Below are 24,187 nucleotides of genomic sequence, written 5' to 3' on the forward strand. Positions count from 1 at the left end.
GGGGAGCTTGAGGAAGATGTTGGCTCAGCAGTGTCTTATCAGGGCAAGCAGGACTTTGAGGATGGGAGGCCAGCTGAGTGATAGCATCAACCAGATTTCTTTTAGCTGAAGTTGATAAATCTTTAAACCAAACCATGTTTTCAGGCTTCATGTATTTTCTCATGAGATCTACCATGTGCCTGGTCAGCTTTTTGCGTTGAAATCCAGACAGAGAACTTCAAATACTTCTTCATTCTTATCACAGAGAGTAAGTAGACTCCCCGGAATGGTGACTCATGTAGGGTTTTCCAGCGTAGCTATTTTTCTCTTGCACTCACGTTCACAGCCAGTAAGAGCCTTGCATTCCTGTTTCTCAAAATCCACACCCCATGGTTCTCTCTCTTGTCATTGGCAGTGGTGTCACCCCTCTTCAGATTACTAAGAGAACACCTAGTTTCAAAGGATTTTTCTTAGAATTCATGTATCTCCCCCACTTCTTGTCCCCAGTGATTCAAATTCAGTGTCAAATATCCAGGAGAATTGAATATGTATATATGTTTTATATATAAAATGATATTTTATATACCTATAGATAGATAGGAGAGTATCCATGGTTCCTGATGGGGCCTCTTTGACACACTGCACTTGAGCTAAGAGGACTCTAGGTTGAGCACCAGAATCGCCGTGTGTGGCCTTGCACAGACTCCCTGTCTCCCAGCCTCAGTTTCTTCCTCACCCAAATGTGGACCTTAGGGGATTTTGTGAGAATTAGCTAAAACAAAGTATGTGAAATTGCTCGGCAGATTGAAGAGTATTGTGGGCAGGATGTAAGATTAGCTCTTAAATAATAGCTCCAAATGTCTGATCTTTTTCTTTTTTCATTTTCTTCTTTTTTTTAATCATTAAAACTCCCCAGAGCTGGTTACTATGCAACAGTTAACCTCCACAGCACAGCCTTGGGGATGGGCCTGTGGGCCTGGACTCAGTCAGCATCCCTGGAGAGCTTTTGCTTTTATTTATTTATTTTTAATGTTTATTTATTTTGAGAGAGAGAGAGAGAGTGCATTGCGTGTGTGTGTGTGCCCATGTGCATGCATGTGCAAATGAACAGGGGAGGGGCAGAGAGAGAGGAAGACAGAGAATCCCAAGCAGGCTCCACCCTGTCAGCGCAGAGCCCTGTGCAAGGCTCAGTCCCACAAACCCTGAGATCATGATCTGAGCCGAAATCAAGGGTCAGACATGTAACCAACTGAACCACCTGGGTGCCTGCCTGCCTGCCTGCCTGCCTGCCTGCCTGCCTTCCTTCCTTCCTTCCTTCCTTCCTTCCTTCCTTCCTTTCTTGCTTTCTTTCTTTCTTGCTTTCTAAAGAGAGAAAAAGCATTCAAGCAGGGAAGGGGGGCAGAAGGGGAGGGGAGAGAGAGAGAGAGAGAGAGAGAGAGAGAGAATGAATCCCAAGCAGGCTCCAAGCTCAGTGCAGAGCCCCATGTGGGGCTAGATTCCACAACCCTGGGATCATGACCTAAGCTGAGATCAAGAGTCAGCTACTCCACCCACCCAGGTACCCGTCACTGGAGAGCTATTAAAACACGCCTGTGCTCAGGCTGCACCCCCAAAGATTCATATGAAATTCATCTGGGGATGGAGCCCAGGCACTTACGCTCTTTGAAAGCATCCACGTGCTTCTCATGCATGGCTAGGGTCAAGACATACTAAGTTAAGAGCACCAGGGTACCATTCCAGGTGCTATCCACTTTGGAGTTGCCTGACATTGGTCAGCATTCACTCACTAAGTTTCAGTTTTCTCAGTAGCAAGATAGAACTGAAAGAAGGATGTGTATACCTGCAGGTGGGGGTTAAATGGAGTAATGCGTACTTTTACCAAACTTTATCTTTGTGGTTTCTGCCAAAAGGTCTTCCTTTGTTCTTTGTGTATCGAATTCAGCTTGAGGAAGCAAAGACCAATCGGTCCTGCCTGGCCTTTGGTTTGCAGAGAAACGGACCGCTTGCTAATAATCTGTTTTTGCTTTGGGAGCTACTGATAGGTCCTCTCCGTCTTGGCTGTGTGTGTTTTGCTTTATACGGTTTTGTTTGTGTTATGTGCTTGGTGCAACATGCCTGAGCTCTCACCCCTCCACCACCACATTTTCCCTATGGGGCCTGGTGAATGTCTTCCTCACCTCGCCCCACACATTCATTAACATAGTTGGCTTGTGCAGAATTCCCTGTGGTGGCTCCTTCTGCTCTCTAAATTGCCTTTCTAGAAAGGTGACACGTCAGGTAGACTTCAGGACTTGGGACGTGTCTTCTCCTGTCTACATGATGGAACCGTACAGGCTCCCTGGCCGGTGACTGCAGCTTTCCCTGTCCTTGGTAGTCACGTTGCATTTCAGCCAATGTCCTGGCCTTTCAGTCTAGAGAGTGTGAAAGGAGAACCCTGTTATGTTTGGATGGCTGCTCTCTCATGCCGACTGCCCCCCCAATGTCTAATACTCAACACTCATGTAATGAATGTAATGGCTTCCCAGCTTCCTGTTGACCTGACCGTTTCCACAGAAGTATGCTTTGTCAGAGGTGGCATTGAAGGGAACAAGAAGACAGATTGGCTTGAACAAGTGTGTTTCTGAGCCAAACTTTCTGGAAGGCAGAGACATGAGAATTCCAGTGCATCACTCTTTAAAATCCTCAAGCTGCCTGCCTGAGCATCCCCAATGACAACAGGGAGAACGCTGCCCTCGTCCTCATCATAATAGCAGCAGGCCTCATTTACTGAATATTAAGTACAGGACGGGCATTATTCCAAGGAGTTTACGTGTATTACCTTAATTAATCCCCGTAACAACTCCACGAAGTTACTACTGTCATTATTTCCCTTTGACCATGAAGTCCTGCAAGTGGTGGCTGAGCATGTGAGTAACTTGTCCAAGTTCACCCACAGTAGTGAGTGGGGGACACGGAATGTGAACTGTTGTCTCTCAGATTCCAGATGGCAGACCACGTTTACCTAATCCCCACACGTCTTTTCCCCTAGTTGGAGCAGACTGAAGTATTTCTTATGGAAATATTTGTTCACATTTATGCTTATTCTGCTCTAAGAGGTAGTAAAAGAAAGTTTCTCAAACTTAGAGTCCAATATATCAGTTAGGAGTTAGTTCTAGAAATAATAGGAAATTCTAGAATAACAAGGGGCTAGAGAACATGGGAGCCTTTTTCTCTTTTTCATGAAGGAAGTCTGAAAATACAAATTTGTTGTCATCACGGACCCATGACCATATCTTTTTTCTCTACCTTCCTCCATTGGCATTTAAACTCAAGGTTACTTCATGGTCCAAGACAGCTGCTTAGCTCCAGCCATCACATCTGCAATCTCTGCTGGCAGAAAGAGGCTCCAGGGAGGTCCAAAAGGCCAAGTAAATTTTCTTGATTAAAATTTATTTTAATAAGGAGTGCCTGGGTGGCTCAGTCAGTTGTAACCAACTCTTGGTTTTGGCTCAGGTCATGACCTCACAGTTTGTGAGTTTGAGCCCCACATCAGCCTCTGTGCTGACAGTGCAGAGTCTGCTTAGGATCCTCTCTCTCTCCTTCTCTTTCTGTCCCTCCTGCTCCCTCTCTCTCCCTCAAAATAAATGAATAAACTTTAAGAAAAACTTACTTTAAGAAGTAAATCTTATTTATTAAAGTAAAACAAAGTTTATTTATTAAAGTATTTTATCCCAGGGGCACCTGGGTGGCTCTGTCGGTTCAGCATCCGACTTCGGCCGTGGTCATGATCTCACGGTCCGTGAGTTCGAGCCCCGTGTCGGGCTCTTTGCTGACAGCTCAGAGCCTGGAGCCCATTTCGGATTCTGTGTCTCCCTCTCTCTCTGCCCCTCTCCTGGTCACACTCTGTCTCTCTCAAAAATAAATAAACATTTAAAAAGTTTCAAAAAAATAAAGTATTTTGTCCCATACAGTACTCCCACTCCACACAGCCTCACCTAGCCACAAAGGAACCTAGGAAATGTACATAGCAAAAACTCGGGGTTCTGCTTGGCAAAACAGGAGAATGGACACTGGGAGACTCTAATAGTCTCGGCCACATCCAGCGTGCCTGGTTCCTTCAGCCCACATAACATCCTCTAAATACTGAATCTGGTTTCCGGTGATATCCACTTGGAAAATCTTCCCAAGATGAGGCTTTGTTTACAACTCCCCAGTTTCTCCCCACACCTCACATGCCCAGTGCAGTCCTGAACACAAATGGTCGTAGCCACCAACTGATTCATCTGTCCATGATGCCTGACCCCAAGCGATACAAGCAGCAACACTCAGTAACACCCGTGGGGTTTGACCAATGGCAATAATGGCACCAGGAACACCGACTCCCCGAGGTCCTGACATGCTGCGTGCAGCACAGGAATTGTTGTGGCGCAGTGCTGTGAAATGTGGACGTGAATTCATGAACTTGGCAGAGGTCAAGGAAGCCCCCCCAGCATCCAGGTTTCTTGCCGCAAATGGGTTTTGCTTCAACTCAGTCCCCAAGCAGAATTCAGCTGTTTCCTTCTATTTCTTAAAGAGGCCAAAGAAATTTAATCTTTTCTATGTGGCATTCATCGAGATTCCGTCTTCCCCTTCAGTTGAGCTAATTCTCATGGAAGGAGCAGGTGAATGGACAAACCAGTTGCCAGTTATGTGCTTTTACCACCATGCCTACCCATTATCCTTTGCCTCAGGACCAAAGCGGTTCCTCCATTTAGTAGAGCTGTGATAACTTTGGAGCAGTGATTGCACCTTCTGAGCCTGTTCCCTCTCCTATAAAATGTAACCATGCCCCTGACACAAGAGGTAATGCTTCCATGCTGCAGAAAGTAATTGATTATTTCTTATTGTTACTGCTTTTATTACCTAGGTGAGATGCTGGCACGACCACTCTCTGAAACTTTGCTTCGTTTTATGTTATCAGCACCTGTTGATGAAAAGCCTTTGGTGCTGACAGATGGCCTGCTTAATCTATCGGATGAAGGAGGCTCGCTTCTCAGGGTTCTGCCCTGGACTCTGGTGGCCCCAGCGTCCTGTGGGCTGGGCTCCTGGCTGGTGTGGCCACCTGGTGCTTATTCTCTGCTAATGACGGGTGCTCATTAACTCGATGTGTCAGTGATTTCCAGCCAGGGGCTCAAAAGCGGTAGGGCCAGGGTCATGTAGGTTCCGCGCCTCTGCTGTGTTCCGTGTGCTGGGCTGGCTTTGGGGAGCAGTGCAGTCTCTGTAGGAAGTTGCTGTGGGAAGACACGGCCACCAGCGTGAAAAGGAGGGGAGGGACAGCACGTCTTGAACCTTCTGTTAACACTCAGATCGACAGATTGAGCTTTCCACTCTCTTGGTTTTCTGAGATGTAAGAACGAGTAAGGCTTCCCGTGGCGACAGTGGCCTTGTTCCGTGCCCTGTGTCTCTGCTCCGTGCCCTGTCACTTGCAAGTTGGAAGCTGCCCGAGACCACCCTTTATGGTTCAACAAAGAATACGTATTTTTACATGTTGCCCTAGCGAGTCACTCACTTTGCTTCTTACACTTTTAGATTCAAAATTGCGTAAATACAGTGAGCGTCTATGTCGAATGCCTCCCTGTCCTGTTTTTAGGGCTGTATTTGCAAACATTCAGCTGTTTCAGGATTGGTGTTTAGGCAGATAGTGTAGCCAGAGCTAATGCTATGAACCATCACAGGTAAAGAACCCGGCCTCATGGGCACACAGTAGGTGTTTAATAAATGCTGGTCCCTACAGTTACTAACAAGTCTAAATTAACTGTGCTTATGCCTTTGAAATGGAAACTTTTTTTTTTTTTTTTAACGTTTACTCACTTTTTGAGAGACAGAGACAGAGTTTAAGCAGGGCAGGGGCAGAGAGAGAGGGAGACACAGAATCCGAAGCAGGCTCCAGGCTCTGAGCTGTCAGCACAGAGCCCGGTGCAGGGCTCGAACCCATGAACGGTGAGATCATGACCTGAGCTGAAGTCGGACGCTTAACTGACTGAGCCACCTAGGCGTCCCTGAAATGGAAACTTGTAATTCTTAGAAGAAATATTTTTCTTGGTTGTGATCTTTGTCTCCTTGGAAAGGAGCAGAATCAGCAAAATAGCTTTCAACAAGTCCCCATGTCACGGGCCTGTCATCCACGGCCCTACAGTGCACAGGGGCACACAGGCTGTCTAGGTTTTCTTTGTATCAGTTTGAGTTTCTTCTTCAGAGACTGCTTCTGCCTTCCATCAGAGTCTCAGAGAGACCCGTCAGGGCCACAGAGATGCTAATGATAAGCTCCCAGGGCAGCCTGCATGGGGGTGTCGTGGGGACCAAAGCATGCCATCTGTAATAAGAATAAACTGCGAACGCAGCACTGCAGGACGGTCTCGGCTGGGCACAATGCTCGGGGCTTATTTTAGAGCCGAATGAAAGCAGGCAATTATCATGTTCTTTAGCTCTAATCAGCCAAACAGGATACAGGTAGCCACAAAATGGAGTTATTTAAAACTAACAAAATCACTTCAAAAAGGGTAATAATCTGGAAGTCTCTCTTTCTGCAACATCTAGTTAAAGCTGTCTAAGCGTGGAGAAGACAGGGAAGGCTTGTTTTGTAACCTCCTCAATGGCACTCGGATCAGGAAAGCTTCCTTGTGAAATGAAAGGCAGGATCTCTGGCCTGGAGGCCGCCCCACGGCAATTGAGTTTGGCCTCACCGAGTAAACCAGAGCCTTTGAAAATGATCCCAGGAGAATCCCGAGCTTCCTGTGAGGGTGGTTACCACGGGGGCTCTCGCTAACGCAGCCAGCTGGTGTGCCCTGGCCTGATGACCCCAGACAGTCTCTCAGCTTGACTTGAAAGTTGATTCTGGGGGCGCCTGGGTGGCGCAGTCGGTTAAGCATCCGACTTCAGCCAGGTCACGATCTCGCGGTCCGTGAGTTCGAGCCCCGTGTCGGGCTCTGGGCTGATGGCTCAGAGCCTGGAGCCTGTTTCCGATTCTGTGTCTCCCTCTCTCTCTGCCCCTCCCCCGTTCATGCTCTGTCTCTCTCTGTCCCAAAAATAAATAAACGTTGAAAAAAAAAATTAAAAAAAAAGAAAGTTGATTCTGGACTTTGGTCCTGAGACCTTATCTTGGGCAGCATTTTCTGTGACATTCCAGTGAGACTGGGAGAGGGCACCAGGCTGAATTCTAGTCACTGCTACTGAGCAGAAGGCAGAATGAAGGGGACTCAGCCTGACCCCCGTCTAATTCTGGCTCTGCCATTTGTTAGGTGTGTGAACTTGGGCGCATTACTTAGGCTAGCAGAGGCTTGGTTTGGCCCTCTGTGAAATGGGGATGATTAGAATCTGTCTGGTAGGAACGTGCTTCCAAGAGTACCTTGCTCATGGTTGCTAAGTAGAGTTCCGTAGACATCAGCTGTTGTTATGATGGTCCTCAGCTGTAAGGCCCACAGACAGAAGTTCCCACATCATCCCTCGATAACCCCAGTACGCCACCAGAAGGTGTCTTGTACTGCAGGATGAAGTGTGAGTTTTATGCTGCCTCGTGTGTGCCAATGAGCTAAGAAAATCCGGAGGCCTACCCATCTAACCCGCTGGGTAAAGCCTGAGTCAATTCCCATTGCTTTAAACACCACCCCCATTAATTAATCATGGCAATGAAAACCAGACTAATAAATTATAACAGCAGCTGCAGCCCTGCCTTCTGTTGAATGCTTCTTCTGTACCAGACACTGGGCTGATCGCACTGTGTCTATCATCTCATTTAATTCCACAACCAACCCATAGGATAGCCATTTTTCTCACCATTTTACAGATGAGACTGAGGCACCGAGAGAGCGAAACAAGATGAAACAACATTGTAATAAGCGACCGAGTTAGGATTTGAACTCAGATGTTGACTTCAAAGCTGATGTTTTAACCATTATGCCACACTGCCAATCGCTTGAGCCCTTGGGAATAACATAGCTTTAAGATCCCAAACTCCAGGGGCCCCTGGGTAGCTCAGTTGGTTAAGTGTCCAGCTTCAGCTCAGGACATGATCTCATGGTTCATGAGTTCAAGCCCCACATCAGGCTCTGTGGTGACAGCTTGGAGCCTGGAGCCTGCTTCAGATTCTGGGTCTCCCTCTCTGTCTGCGCCGACCCCGCTGACGCTCTGTCTCTCTCTCAAAAATAAATAAACATTAAAAAAAATTTTTAAAAGATCCCAAACTCCAACAAAGAACAAAATAAGGCCTTTTGTCGTAAGGATCATAACAAATCTAGCATACTACATAGTATATTTCAGTATATTTCCACATGTCTGATTATTTAAATCTCAGAACATCTTTGTGAGTCATTTTATAAGTGAGAAAATGAGGCCTCAGAAGAAGGTTAGCATCTTGCTCAGATTACACCCTGGATAATGGCACCTGGAAACTAACCTTGCAAACCAAGGCCATGCTGTGTGTCTGTCTACAAGACTCCACACACAGGCACGTTCCACTCAACCCATGCTGCCTCTCACCATGCTCTGGCCTGAGTTCTAGCTATAGAGACGGAGTTGAGTGGTATAAAAAGGATGAAGCCAATGATAATTCTTGCCAAGTCCTAGAAAGCCCTTTCAGGGACACCTGCAGAAATCCTGCAGATGAGGTGTGGACTTTGGCATAGTGGGGCAGTCAGGGACTGAATGCAATTGTCCATTGTGGTCTGCAGGTGATTCTGTGGCTGGGGCAGCATCAGGGTTGTTTGGGGACTTCCCTGAGCCAGGTGCTTGGCTGGTTCATGGGCTTCATTCCTGTCTCAATAAACACAGTTTCTTCTGGCATCTGCTGTAAAGAAAATAGCCAGAGGACAGTGAGCAAGACTGCAAGAAATGTTTTGATGAGGGACAGGCTTTGGGGAGATTGCTGGGAGATTGTGTTGACCACTGGTGCCCTCTTGGACTCTGCTACCCAAGACACCTATGTGATGCTGGTCAGGAGCTGGTTTCCATATTGATTTGATCGCACATGGCTGGTCTTCTACTTGGTGTCCGTAGATGGTTCTTTGTTAATCTGTCTGTATGATGCTTCCAGCTTATTGTCTAGAGGAGGAAGCTTTTTCCTCTTAGTTTGAACTTGACCTCTTCTATCTAGTTGTGATGGCATCTCTTCAAGATTCATGCAATCAGACAATCATTCATGCATTCGCCCTTTTGAAAGTGAATGCCTTCTCCATGCTGGGTGCTGGGCTAGTGCCCTGCGCCAGCAACAGTCCTGCTGCATGAAACTTCTATTCTAGGGCCCGTCCCCAGCCTAGCATTAAGTACGCTCCATGGTTAGCATTGTATTATTCTAGAAAGGAATTCCTGCAGGGAGCATCCCTTGCAGCCATTTAGAAGTTCTGTATTGCAGTGTTAACATGTCACCTGGCAGCTGTTATGTAATTCAGGCTGGACCTTAAGTGTCTCTTTTTTGGGATACCAGAGTAGTGGGAAGGGGAGCTGGTAGGAGGAGAGAAGGCATGTCGCTTGTGGGATAAGGTGTTTGCTCCATCTAGAACCTTTAACTTGCTACCAGAAAGTGCCATTCTCCTTTCTTTGTAAAGTTATTGATGAGGAATTAAAATGTCTGGAACAATTATAGAGTGAAATATCTTGGCAGTTAAGGTCATAACTGGGAGTGAGAGCTGTCCTTTCATCACCAATTGAACAAAAAAAATCCATTTTCTTGTTTCATAAATGGCACTGTTTCCAAAGCAAAAATACAATCGGTGGTATAGTGGTGGCAGTGGAGAGTGGTGGGGATTACAACCAAGGAGCCAACTAGTTTCCAACTAGCTGTCAAAGTGCTGTGCTTATCTTGGTCCAGGGATGTTTCCTAGTGCTTAAGAGAGTCAGAGGATCCTGCCAATTCTGAACTCAAAGTGGTCCTTCCCAGCCTTCCTCAATCCTGGACACATGGCCCAAGTGGGTTCCCTTCAGGGCCCAGAATCCAGTTCAGAACAGCATCGTCCCTCTGGAGTATCCTAGTCCAAGCAGATCAAGCTTGTTTAAACCAAAATGACTGTTTCATCTCATCCCTGTCTCCTCCCCTCAACCCCACTACCTTTACTCCCTTCCTCTTCAAGTTCCAAGTGTGATGTGCCTGTGTCTCCAGTCCTAGACTTTGCATGTTCCTGATTTGTCATCTGTTTCAGGCCTGTATTTATTTGTGTTTGTCACTGCTGCACTTGATGGTGGTGTGGTGAGTTCACCGCGCTGGTTCACACACAGCTTCCCATTTAGTGACCCTCCTTTCTGTTCTCTCCTACAGAATTACCCTGTATGACTATCAAGCCATGTGCAGGGCCAACAAGGACAGCAGTGACAGTGCCAGCGGGCTACTGGATGTAAGTACAGTGTGGTCACCCACAAAACAGTGGCACGTTTGTATCTGTCTCTGTGTGCGAGCAGGTCTTTATCTTTGGGGTAATCAAGTTCATCTTTTTGCAAAACCATGAATGTTTTAAACTGCTTCCTGATTTTACTGGTGAAGAAGAACCACTTCCATTCAAACCCAAACCCATTGATTATATGAATGACAAGCAGGTCTGAAGTCACTGATGAATGAATGCAGCAACTCCCTTTTGATGGCTAGAAAAGAGGAGAAGGTTTGTGGATTCTCTCCCATATGAATGAGAATTTAGTTTGGTTTAGCAGAAATCTTCCCTTTGGTCTGGAAGAGACCTAGGAGGAGCCTGTGGATAAATTCACATTCCGATCATAGATCCTCTACCCTAATCAGGATGCTGGTGTGCTTCCTTGTCACTTTTGCTGGAGCTGGTTCCATCAGTGGTGTCACAGTTGAGAACCAATCAATATAGCTGTTGTATCACTAGAATCAGGCTTTCACACTGCCAGAAATTAACCGTTACAATTTGCTCCCAGTTAGAAAATATAATTTACGATGTACAAGCAATGTAAGTTTGGCCACCCATCACCTGAAAACACAGGGGAAAAAAAAAAAAACCAGTTACAGGATACTTCAATATAACCCGACCTATGTGTATAAATAGAAGCTTCACATGTTATCATTTTGTAAATTCCAAAAATGAACCTAAAATCTGGTTTGAAACACAAAATTTATGAGCCATTTTGGTTTTTAGGATATAAACACACACCTTCTCATTTGCAGCTGTAAGATCTTGCAAGGGGATTATTTAAAAGCCCAGTATTTAACACAGTTCTCCTACACTGAGGGAGTAAGAAATGATTTGGAGCTGGAAAATTTCTGAGAGGCAACTAGGAACTGAAAGTTGAATGCTTTGAAAAAAATACCACTTTTTAGTGAGAATCAACATGTCTTTCCAAATCCAACTTCACTAGCTTTAGCAGGACTATTTCTAGACCTAAAATGTTCCCAAGATATGTTTTCATCATTAGGCTTAAAAGCTCAATGGCTTTACCCTTCTGAATGATAATGTGCCATTTAAATTTTTAATCCTGTATTTACATAATCCCTTTGTGTGCCCATACATAGAGCCAGCTTCTGGCACAGAATGCTTGAGTGCTCTTCCCCCTGGCCCCTGGGGGAGCTGCCCCCCCCCCCCACCTCCAGAGCCTCCCTAATCCCTCTATTCAGTCCCTCCTCCCAGGGACCCAAGGACTGCAGAAATGTCACTACCCATCCCAGCAGGTACAAAGGCACAGAACTATCCCAGGGCCTGACCACCAGGGTCTTTTTGAAAAAAGATGGTTGTTTTTCAAGCAGTAAGAAATATAACAAAGCCATAGGACAGCAAGTTGCATTTAGTTTTAGGAAATAGTTAATAGTTTACATCCTTATCTGACCCTAATCCTGAGAGCCCTGTGATTCACCGAATGATGTTGACATGCTCAATTAAATTAGAGCGAGAGATCCAGTCTGAAATCCCTGTGGGCTGAGAATAACCCAGTAGACTGTCATTACTGTTGTTTTGTTCATTTACTTACTGGCTTGAAATAGGGAAGTTTCAAAAAAATGGTTAGAGGTATGCAAGTCGGTTTTTGTTTCACTTAAAGCTGGATAATTCCCCCATTCCTAGTTGTAGTCTTTACTGTCCAAATGCTCAGAGGGTAGGATTAAACAGCCATAACTTCAGAAAGCAGGATTTGTCATTTCAATTCTCTGACACCTGAACGCAACCACGAAAGGTTCCGAGATTTCTCTGGACCTGCCCTCTGGGGCAAGGGCTTTGCCAGCGTCATTGCCTCTCAAAGTGCACCCACTAATCAAATATCTGGCACATGTAGATTCAGAGAACCAACTGAGACGGGGGCCTGGTATTTTCCAGAATTCAGGAAATTGAATTATCCACATAGAAAATATCACCGAGTAAACAATACAACTGCTTGTTTAAATTAAAATATTCTCAAATAAAGATTGGGCTGTCGTTGCTGTCCTTTAGAGAGTTGCAGGGGATTTTCGGCAAGGATAAAATCACATGTTTATATGGTTGTCATTTTTTTTCAAGTCCAAATATGTATGTGTGAGAAAAGGCAGCTTAAACCCTACATAACTCATGGGCAACATGAAAATGAAGTATATGCAACTTTTGCTGGTTTCAGTGAATGACATCCAGTGATGGAGAACAGGGAATCACCTTTCTGAGAGGCAGATCTGTGAATTACCATTTGAAATTAGTTATATGACTTGAGCCCTTCAGCATCAGGCTGCAAAATATTAGCCCCTGGAGGGTAAAGGTTTAAACATCATTTGCTGAACTTCCTTTTTCCTCCCAGAGATAACCCCTATATTAGATCATGTTTATTTTACTTGTAAATCACATCTCACTACAGGGGAGTTCAAAGTTTTAAAATGTTAGTTTTAGGATACAGTATCCAACCATTTTCTTCTTTTAGCTAGAGCTTCACTGTTTTTTAACATGATATCAATCTCTCTAGAAGAATAACATTGTCTTTATGTAAAGCCTTAAGTTAAACTACACATTTCATATGTGATGCATTGTTTTCAATGTACTGAATTCTTCTCTTCAGCCTTATCATGCCTTCCTTGCTGCAGTAAAATGGATAATGACAGAACTTGTCTTGTAAGTATAACTTGCTGCATTTTTAAAAGTAATATTGCTTGTCTTTTGTATTATAAAGCGAAGTGGAAGACTGTTCCGTGTTTTCAACTAGCATTGGATTCAGAATACTCTGAGATAACCTCATTGAATATCTCCAAGTATTGAAAGCTGAGACCAAAAAATTATCTTTAAGTTATTCATGGTCACTGCTTATGCCGTTATGTCATTGTTTAGCAGACTAACAGCTTGTAATATACAAACCAAATTTATTTATTGTGGTTAGTGTTAAATTTAACATAGATGTCTGGCTGTTTTTAATGCAGCCTGGGTGGGCTGTGGTCAGAAGAACAAATTGCTGGGGCTGTCCACTGTGCTCCTTTGGATGTGCTGGCATGTGCAGAAGAGGGGGGGCTTGTCCCGGACAGGGGTTTTGTGCAGTCATGATCCAGGGGGTGGGGGCTTTGCTCAGGTGTGAATTAATTGTTTACCCTGCCAAACTGTGTTCCTATTTGGAGGATGCTGGATGCATCTGTGACTTACTTAGGTCAGATTGAAATGGCTCAAAGATGAAAGCCTTGACTCCCAGAAGAGGTATTGGACACATGACAGAAGCACTGTGTTCCAGAAAAGGGAGAATTCCATGGATGAGCATGGAAACCAGATTGTTCAAGCTGTATCCGACCCTCAGATTCTTATTTTCCCCATTAAGGCTCCACTTTCTGAGGATTGGAGGCAGATTTCTTACCATTTGATGAACAGCCATTGTCTTTATCGCTTTATTGTAGCCCATATTAATTTAACAACATTACAAATTCAAATTCACTTCTGTTATGTATCTAAGAGGCAGAGAACAACAGTAACAGAGAATAGTGAGATTTTGATGGACTGTGAGTTGCTGTAGGTAGTAGCCATGAGCCTGAAAAGAAATGATGGAATTTTGATCTATCTCTATTCACTTGGAGGATGGTTTATATTACTTTTGCATTTCTTTGTACTAGCAGTTGAGAGATTTTGATTTTTTTTTTCTGAAGTTGTATTGTGGTGTAATTTCATAAAGAGAAGTTTGTTCCATTTATGCCTACACACACTCAAACACACACACACACACACACACACACACACACAGGGCTGAACAAGTTTGCATTGCAGTATAAATTTTGAAAGCTTCCTTTATTATAGCAGATCATAGTATCGGTAGAGAATATGCTATTTGTATTTCTGCACCAAGGCAGAGGAAGCCCTTCGGAGTTGATTTTTTACTATAGACTCACACTATAACTGGAAAACTGTTTCTGCCTACAAGCGGGATATTTCTCAACGAGTTATTAAGTCTAGGTAAACCCGCTTTCAGTGTTGGGCCAGCATTGGTGATAAAATGGCCTTTCCCAAGGAAGAGAAAGCCCAGTGAAAACTCGGTAGTAACAGAACCAACCATACTGATAGCTTCGGGTAATGATGTTCCTCTTTCAAATGAGGGGAGCAATGCCACCGTTCTGTCTGGGGCAGATGACTGAGTAACACTGGGTTTTTGCATTACCTGTTCAGGTTTCTGGTGGAATTTAACCTCTGCAGCTGGTGGCACTCAGATATGACAGCCACAGGTAAGTAGCAGCCCGTTCTTGTTTCCCAGCTCAACTTGATAAGCCTTGGGGTCACTGGCCACTTGTCATCAAGGATGTGCTCACATAAACCACCCGGGACCCAGTGATGATTTTTCAGCTCAGTCAGCGAAAGGCACCCTTTGTGCTGACCGCAGCACCATCTAGCCTGACAAAAATGCCACGGGTTTCATTCCTCCCGTGTTGAATGTGCACTCTGACCTGTTTCCTTCACTAAGACTTTGCAGTCAAACACTGCACGTGTGAATTCTTCAAAAAGCTTGCGAGCAGTGCTCAGAATCTAAGGGAGACACATTGCCTTTTTCAGTCTCAGCGAATGGATAACCACTCTAGTTTTTTGTTTGTTTGCTACAATTAGCCTCGTAAAATACAAATCTAGTCATAGCCTCCCCACTCAAAAGCCTTCAGCGATTTGATAATTCATGGAAACTCTTGTAGAGGTGTGAGTTGTGGAATTAGAGCAAGGTGGATTTGAGTCGTGGTTCTGAGGTTAGCCTTTGGCAAGTTAGCTGATGTCTTCAAGACTCAGTTTCCCTACATTAAGCAAAATGGGAGACATAATAATATTTATCTCCTATCACGTGTGTGTGTGTATGTGTGTGTGCTTAATGATAAATCGTGCTATCTGCTGAGCGTGGTGACTCAAAACAGGTAGCTGTAATTAACTATGAAGACAGTGCAGATAGTGTTGACCACAGGGATAAACAGTCAAGTCCCCGGGCCCTACAAAACCCGTGCTCTTTAATGAGGGCCGTCTCACAGCCATCCGCCCCACCTGCTCAGGCACTTGCTGTTTCCCAGATATGCTCTGCTCTTCCTTTCCTGTGTGCATTCATTCATGTCTGTTTTCCTCCCTGGGATGCAAGGAACCAGAATTAGGCTAGACTACTGCCATTATTATCATTATCATTATTATTATTTTAATGATCTGTCTTTTTCACAGAGGTAGATTAGTAATGCAGCAGCCTTCCCCAGGTGCTGACATCTCCTCCCCCATCCCCTGAGACACCAGTCGGTGAGGATTCCCTCAGTTCTTCCAGGAAGAGTTAGTAGCATTTCCATCCTGTTTTCGTCCCGGTCAGCTCACACACTTCCCCAGCGTTTCTGCACCATTCTTGTCCCAATTTGTTTCACGCTAAACCAGAGTTTCTGGATGGCATCAGTATCCCTTAGCACCTAACTGGTGCTCAGTACATAGTAGGTGCTCAATGCCACGGGTTACTTACTGAATACCCTGGCAAATCTTTCCTTTGCCGGGGATGACCGGTCTAGCCACTGTCATCGTAGCTTTGTGACTTACAAATAGGACCATGTGTCCTAAATCCAGGACCTCCCGAGTTTCTTGTTAGAGGATGACATGGGGCAACCTCTGCAGAGAGGTGCACGCGTCCAGCTGCACTCGATGGGCTCTGATTACAGTGTACCTGACCCAAACGTGTTTGGGGTTGACCCTGTTCTCAGAAGCTGACAGCCCAGTGGAACAACACCTTTGTGCCCTGTTTTCTCACACACGCATGCACACGCTGTCCTGGTGACCCTCAGTGTGTGGGCTCCATACTTGCCCCTTCTTGTTGGGTTGGTACCTGCTTTGCATGTCCATAACCTCGCCTCTAGAGATCTAGCCTGAGGAAATAAACTGGGGTGGGAACAAAGGATGGTATGACAGGATGAGCATCACTAAGAAAGTGATGATTGCAAATACAGGTAACTCTTTAAAGGTGAACAATAAGGATGTTTCAAAATAAATGACAGCCCATCCACAGAGAGGCAGAGAGAACCTTTACCAAGATTCCGCTTCTGAAAACTTTTTAAGATCGAAACTGCTCATGAAATTAAGTAACATACCAAGATAAACAATATGCTAAACAGTGTGTACCCCAGACAAGCATCCAATGATGGAGGGAACAGGGGCATAGGGAGTTAAATATTATTTTTTTTTCAACGTTTATTTGTTTTTGGGACAGAGAGAGACAGAGCATGAACAGGGGAGGGGCAGAGAGAGAGGGAGACACAGAATCGGAAACAGGCTCCAGGCTCTGAGCCATCAGCCCAGAGCCCGACGCGGGGCTCGAACTCCCGGACCGCGAGATCGTGACCTGGCTGAAGTCGGACGCTTAACTGACTGCGCCACGCAGGCGCCCCTATTTATTTTCTTAACATTTATTTATTTTTGAGACAGAGAGAGACAGAGCATGAATGGGGGAGGGTCAGAGAGAGAGGGAGACACAGAATCCGAAACAGGCTCCAGGCTCTGAGCCATCAGCCCAGAGCCCGACGCGGGGCTCGAACTCCCGGACCGCGAGATCGTGACCTGTCCGAAGTCGGACGCTTAACCGACTGCGCCACCCAGGCGCCCCTATAGGGAGTTAAATAAATAGGATGAGCAGCCAGTGGGGACTCAGTAAGCACAGAACAAAATATGAATTAGGAAGAGAAGACTATTATGTCCCCCAAAGGAAATGTTACCTATAGCGTGAACCTGCTTTTGTTTAAAATTGCACCAGATTTGAGAATGAGGGCTGGGAAGGGACCTGCTAAAAGGGCACTTGCTATCTTTTTTTCTGTTTACTCTTCTTATTCCACTAGTTTTTCCACAATTTTACTATTAGGAGTGAAAAAAGTAAAATGAGATTAAAAGAGAGAAACGGAAGAAGGAAGATCAGTAGAGGCCAAGAGAATGGATCACAAGTGGGTCAAAGAGCTGCCCTCACAGCACCACCAGTTCCCGGGGACAAGTCCCCTCTGCTTGGCTCCGGGAGGCCAGAGCGTGGCGGTTCTGCCCAGGTGAAGTGCTCTGGTCGGGGATCAGGCAGCCTTCCCCTGCTGCCTGCTAGCTGCTTAGTTCTGAGCAGGTTGCACAGTCTCTCTGGGTTCCGGTGTCCCGGCAGGTCAGCACAGACAATGATGGGTTGGTTGGTGCACACAAAGCCCACGGGCAGACCTGGCACACAGCAGAGTGCTCCACACATGGTGGGTGGTGCTCCCGTGTGGGGCGATGGCGGCTGTTTTGGCTGAGACCGCGGCTCGCTCTCCGGGGTGCGTTCAGTGCTGAGGGCAGTGGCCAGTTGTCTTCGGGGTTTGCTTCCTGGCGCCCTCTTCACAACCGGGTGCCTGCCCACCTTCTCTAAGGAGCTTCCATGGTGAGCGTGAGGATGCCCCACTTCTTCATGCCAGCCTGCATCACCATGGCCCCCATTCTGACCGCAGCCTGCTCCCCTTCCCGGTGACCTGCTGCCACAGGCCCTGCCCATGCTCTTGTTCTGGTCCTTCAGATTTGACGGTCAGTTTTAGAATTTCTGTTGTGTGCTAGTCACTGTGATCCTTGCTTAGACCACTGGTTTTCAACCTGGGGAGGGGGAGTTTTTTCTCTCAGGAGTCACTGCAATGTTCGGAGGCATTTTTGGTTATCACAAGTGGGGGTGAGCGGGGATACTGCTGACATGTAGTGGGTAGAAGCCAGGGATAGTGCTGAACATCCCACGATGCGTAGTCCCTGGCAACAAAGAATCATCCTATTCAGAGTATTATCAGTGCCACTGCTGCAAAACCCCGGTGTAGACTGAAGGGTAGAGGGGTAGGGGATGAAGAATAAGGAAGAGGATGTGGTCTTTGCACTCATGATGCTTACAGAAATGTATGCAGTTTCCCATTCTGAAATTCCACACCCCCTCTCCCCTGCTCCCCCTGTACCAGGACCAACAGTGGGCAAAATGTTAGCAAACAGGACTTATGTGATGCCTCAGTTCTCCATTTTCTGTTTTAGAAGCTTTTCTACAAGTTCTTTCATAGGTATTTCCAAGTCATGTCACCCTGTGCTGCACCGTGAGACCTTCCCCCAGATATTGGAAAGACCTTGCCACATGATTCTATCGTCACCACACGGTGGGCCCATGTACAGTGTAGTGCTTTTCCATCTCCAGAGTCCTGGCACTAGATGATCTTCAGACCCCTTCAGCATTCCTGAGCGGTGGAGACCTCTGGAATTTGTCACTAAACCTTCCTGAGCTCCCTCAGTCAGACAGCTACTGGGTCACGGTGGGCTCAGACCTAAACCAAGGGCTCAGCTAGGTGACAGCGAGCAAGGCAGCCCGCCTTCCTTGAACCCCTGTGTGAAGCACATGAACTGTCTCGTCCAGGCCTATAGCCCTCTGCTGGACGTGGCTGACGTTTTCCATTTTATAGATGAAGAAATGGAATCAAAGCGGGTGAATGAACTGGTCCTCGGGGCTGCTGGAGATCTTTGTCAAATACAAATGTAAATGTGAGACCCAGCGTAAGGAGAGAAAAGTTTCAAGCTTCACAGAAATACTGAGTTGCAAGGTTTCTTCATTCTAAATTTACCACTCCCTCACTAGACAAAGACCCTGTGCTGAGACATACATCTTTGTTTAGCTAAAAATGGAATCCATAATTACACTGTTTATCTGCTTCATTTCCTTAATGAAGGGGACTGTGGAAGCCCATTTCTGCTTGATTATCACAAAGGTATCATTTTGGCGAAGTTGCACAGAGAGAATGGAGCTTGCTGGCACCGAGTGTGAATGGGGGTGCATTCACAGAGACAAAAGACGAGGAGAGCTTTTCAAATGGCAACTCTATTCATTCCCAGTTGTCTGTCCATAATTACTGTGAACCCAAGTCAGTTATTCTCATCAGGGACATTTGTTGCTAAGGGAAAATTAAAGAAATTCAATTGTGTGGATGCTCCATTGGGTGCTGCATTGTGAGTGAGTGGTAGGTCATGGCTCCAGCTGGAGCCAGCCGGTCCTGGCCGGATGGGACGTCGAGCGGTGTGACAGCACGGAAGGGACGCTCCGGGCCGTGACCATGCAGAAGCAGATCTGGGCTCCCTGACTCACGGCGGTGTGACTTTATTTCTCTAGACTACAGTTTCTTCATTTTGTAGAACAGGAGAGCCCCAGACCTTCCGAATTGGTGGTGAGGACCAATTCCACGCGAGGGGCCCAGCATGGTGTTTGGGGTGTAGCAAGTGCTTACTGAGTATTGGCTGTGAACGTGCTGGTGGTGATTTTTTTTTTAATTTTTTAATGTTTATTTGTTTTTGAGAGAGAGAGAGAGAGTACAAACGGGGGAGGAACAGAGAGAGAGGGAGACACAGAATCTGAAGCAAGCTCCAGGCTCCGAGCTGTCAGCACAGAGCCCGACGCGGGGCTCAAACTCATGAACCTTGAGATCATGACCTGAGCTGAAGTCGGACGCTTAACTGAGCCACCCAGGTGCCCCATTGCTGGCGGTGTTCAGTGTTTAAGTAAATGATGGTCATGGTGAGTCACTTTCTGTGGGGCTCAAGGCAAGCTATGTCTGCTCTCTTGAACCCCGGTTTTCTGCAAAATAAGGAATCAGTCTAGCTGAGCTTCATGACTGCTTCTACCTTTGCCTTTGTAAGCTAATGAGTTTTAAATACCTAATGGCTAAAACAGCGCCCGTTAGATTACTGGCAGCCTTAGCTATTGGTTCAAAATTCCATAGATAAATGGTAGTGACTGGCAAATATATGTGGTGTCCATAACACTCCAGACAAAGGAAGGTCTTCGTAGTAAACCATCTTATTTAGATTAAATATGGCCATGGTTTTATATGATCATTCGCACATTTCCCAAAAGCACATCAAGCAACTTCCAGCCAGTCTGTAGTTGTGTTGCACATGGATTCAATGTAGGGCATCAGTATGGGTGCCCTACAATTGTCAAGGGAACAAGAATTTCATCTCCAGGAAGGATCAGAGCCAAATGAGCCTCACCATTGAGAGCGCTGGACTCATTCCATTGTAACTGGGCCCAGACAATTACAATTAGAGATGGTGCAATTATTGGGCTTAGTTAAATCATGTGTGCTGCCCATCTCAGCCCGCCCCACAGACCTTCTTCCTTTCTTTCATTGGCCAAACTTCACAGAGCAGTTAAATATATGTGTGCTGGAGGCAGACAGCCCAAGTTCAAATTTTGGCTCACCCACTCACACACTCATTGGATGAATTGGGGCGATTTATGCAATTCTCTCCTCCTTTCACTAATCTGCAAAACAGAGAAAACAATTGTTCCTACCTTATAGTTTATTTTTTTTTTGTCATGTTTTACTGTTAAACAGATTAAAACATGTAAAGCAGAACAGCATCTGGCATGGAGTACTTTCTTAATAAACATGGCCGTTACCGTCATTCAGTGATCGTATGCCATCTGCATATGGGTGCTATCGCCTCTTATCATCTGTGCTGTTTTCTTTTTTTTACTTTCTTTCGTTTTAATGGCCTTACCTTTTGAAATTCAAACAATTTAAGCATTAAAAGGAAGTTTCCCCAAATCAAAAGTCACTATCCTTTGCTATACAAAGGAATCAATTGTAAACATAAGAATCGTGAAAATAAAAAGCGTCAGGAAAGTGTAGCCATATCTCTGTGCTTTATGTGTGGCCTTCCTAGGTTAAAAAAAAGGGGGGGGGGAGATTAAATGAAAGAAAATGAAAATGAGAGGAAGGTGGGGAAACCTCCCTACCGTCAAAGATGTTCTCCTGAGGAAATCAGAGGCACTGAAAGGGAACTTGGAAGTGAATGACGTTCCCACCAGGTGCCTCTCTTTGTTGTTGCTGTTGGGCACTGGCCACCTAAACTGACCTTGCCTTCCCACCTGAAGGCAGGCAGTTTGTCATGCGGGCCTGAGACGCTTACATCTCCTTTGTCTGATTGCCTGAAAAGCACCATTTAGGAGAATTACTCATTTATCCAGCAAGCACGTGATGACACTTGCTATCAGCTAGCACCGCAGGGCACAGGGGACGGACCTCCGCCTTTGGGAGCGTGACACTTGCCAGTGCTGTACTGGCAGTGGAGCCAGACATCGGGAAGGTAGCCATCGGCCCTTTCTAACCAAAAAGCAATGGTTCAAAAAGGCCATCAGTTTCTGAGGATTCCATCTAATAACATGCTGTCCTGTGGCAGTCAGCACGTTCACTTAAATAGGCCTCACCTTGTGCCAGCCACTTCCCATGTATTAATTCATCTGATCCCCAAACAACCACACGAGGTTGGTGTTCTTATTCCCATTTTACAGATGAGAACGCTAAGGTATAGAGATTAAACTCACCTGATGTCACACAGCAGTGGCAAGATTCACGACCCCTGATTTGTGCCCTTAGTTACTATGTAATTAGTCCAACTCCTGGTATGTAGATAGGAACACTCTCTAGCAGCCAGCATTTCGTGAAGGCTGTGTGTGTGTGTATGCGCGTGCATATTTGTGGAAGTGTGTACGTGTATCCCTCGGTTGAGAGCTGTACCTGCTTTATAGTCGGATTATTACTCAGAACAACTCAGTGAGTTATATGGGCATTTTGTCTTCATATCAGTGACCAGTTTCTAGAAATTACATATTTTACATAAACAAGCTGATTTAATCTACTTCATTTTGTTTTAGATGAGAAAAATTACGGGGTGCCTGGGTGGCTTAGTCGGTTAAACGTCCGACTTTGACTCAGGTCATGATCTCACAGTCCATGAATTCGAGCCCCGTGTCAGGCTCTGTGCTGACAGCTCAGAGCCTGGAGCCTGGTTGAGATTCTGTGTCTCCCTCTCTCTCTGCCCCTCCCCTGCTCGCGCTCTGCCTCTCTGCCCGTCTCTCTCAAAAATAAATAAACATTTAAAAAAATTAAAGAAAAAAAAAAGAAAAATTACAACGCATTATGCTTCAACCCCAAGCCCCCAGTCAATTTCCTCAAAATAATTAAAGCTCAGTGAAAAGCCTATATAAGAAAAAGAATCACGTTAGGATATACATGCCTGGAATGCGGCTTCCTGGTCACCCAACAAATAGCTAGTGGTTACCAAATGCTCATTTAGCATTTAGTAATCCTTTGATGCCTTGCTTAGTGCAGCTGCCTCCACATAGACACTCCACAAAACATGTACCCGTGCTTCTGACATCCAACCGTCGTTGGAATACAACTTGAGACTTTGTCAACACATCATTTTGTTAAAATCTTACTGAGTTTTGGAGTTGAAAACATAAATTATATATTCTAGATATTTATAAATATGTGTTTATATTTCTGTATAGACATCAGCCAAAAACTGTGCACAAAGTTTGGTTATTGGAAACTTTTGGTTTCCAAACTATTGGTTATTGGAGCATTCTACTGGTAAGATGTTAATGAGTGACAAGAACCTGTACTATCAGCATTTCCATTTTATAGATGAGGATATGGAGGATTAGCTGGGAGCATTGGAGCAGGCATTTGTACTCCAAACTCCTCTGACTTCAGAGTCTTCACCTTAACTGCTATGTTCTAGTATCTAGCATCCTTATCATTTTAATGTTACAATGGCTTCACTAGAATGCTAGTGTTATTCTTATTACTATTACTGTTGTTAGTATTTATTATCATTCACTGATACTTACTCAGCACCCATTAAGTTCCAGGTACTGTACTAAGTACGCAACATATATTGTTTCATGTACTTCTCACATCACTCACTGATAGAGAAACTATATTTTCCCCAATTCGCACATTGAAAAAAAAAAAGGAAACTTAAAGAGGTTTTGGAACGTGCCCACTGGACATAACTTGTTTATTATTTTACCAACCATGGAGACTTTACCAAGTGCCTACTGTGTGCTCATCTATGTACCAGGCTTATCTAGTGCTATATTACTGGACAAGGAACTTCATAATAGTAGGATTAGGTTCATGGCTGTGGTTCAAAGACATTACGTATTTTACTATTCCATGTTTCAATTTTGTTTCTGTAATAAAACCACACAATTGCATCATGACCTTTGTCTCACCCTGAATAATATGGTGTAACTTGTATTTTATACATTTATTCAGATATACATATGTGTTGTTGCTAAGTTCAAGTACGTCTGAAGGCAGAGACCCGTTGACTGATGTTGTCCCAGAAAGTATTCTAGTGATGCATAAATGATAGTGGATGAAGCCAACACACTGCTTGAGGAATTACAGCTTATAGAGTTGCTTGGCAGATGAAATCACTTGACTAATTAGAAAATAATGCATTATGCTGTGCCTAGAAAAATCACAGCGCAGCAGAAGCGGAACTGTGTTCTGAGTTACTGTAGGCTGCCAGTCACAATAAAGCCTGTGCCTGTGTTCTTCATCTTTTTCTTTTTCCCCCCTATCCCTGCAGCCCAGAAATTGAAGCAGACCCTGGAACCTTGTGATACAGAGTATCCAGCGTTTGTCTCTGAGCGCACCATCAAGGAAACCTCAGGGAACATTGCTTGTGAAGACTGCTCTAAGTAAGCCTCCCGCCTCCTTTCTCCTCAGTGTAGAGCTCTCCCAGATGGGCCAGTGTGAATGGCGTGGTCAGGATCACAGCGAGAGATGGAAACATGGCTGCCCTCTTGTGTGAGGAAGCGTTTCCACCAGCTTGGAGGAAACATCATTTGGCTTTGTTAGAGAGATCATTTAGAATCTGGGAAGCATTCAGAGTGCTTGCGGATGCATCCTAGAATATATACGATTTTTAGTCAGGTTTGTCATTGGTTGTAAAAAGTCCTGATGGTGACATTTGTCCATTTCGGCTATCTATTGGAAAAAGATCCTTAGATGTCTTTC

General features: G+C 45.2%; 1 protein-coding gene across 3 annotated transcripts in view; it reads left to right on the forward strand.

Moving 5' to 3' along the window:
* CACNA2D3 (calcium voltage-gated channel auxiliary subunit alpha2delta 3) overlaps positions 1–24,187 on the forward strand; it is an 860,144-nt gene that overhangs the window by 783,701 nt on the left and 52,256 nt on the right. For all 3 annotated transcript variants that reach the window (XM_043587660.1, XM_043587659.1, XM_043587661.1), the window contains 4 exons: positions 10,244–10,319; positions 12,946–12,998; positions 14,523–14,578; positions 23,757–23,868. In XM_043587660.1, the coding sequence (XP_043443595.1) occupies positions 10,244–10,319; positions 12,946–12,998; positions 14,523–14,578; positions 23,757–23,868 (297 nt within the window). The remainder of the gene's footprint in view (positions 1–10,243; positions 10,320–12,945; positions 12,999–14,522; positions 14,579–23,756; positions 23,869–24,187) is intronic.

Source organism: Prionailurus bengalensis, chromosome A2 (assembly GCF_016509475.1).
Source record: "Prionailurus bengalensis isolate Pbe53 chromosome A2, Fcat_Pben_1.1_paternal_pri, whole genome shotgun sequence".
Classification (NCBI taxonomy): domain Eukaryota; kingdom Metazoa; phylum Chordata; class Mammalia; order Carnivora; family Felidae; genus Prionailurus; species Prionailurus bengalensis.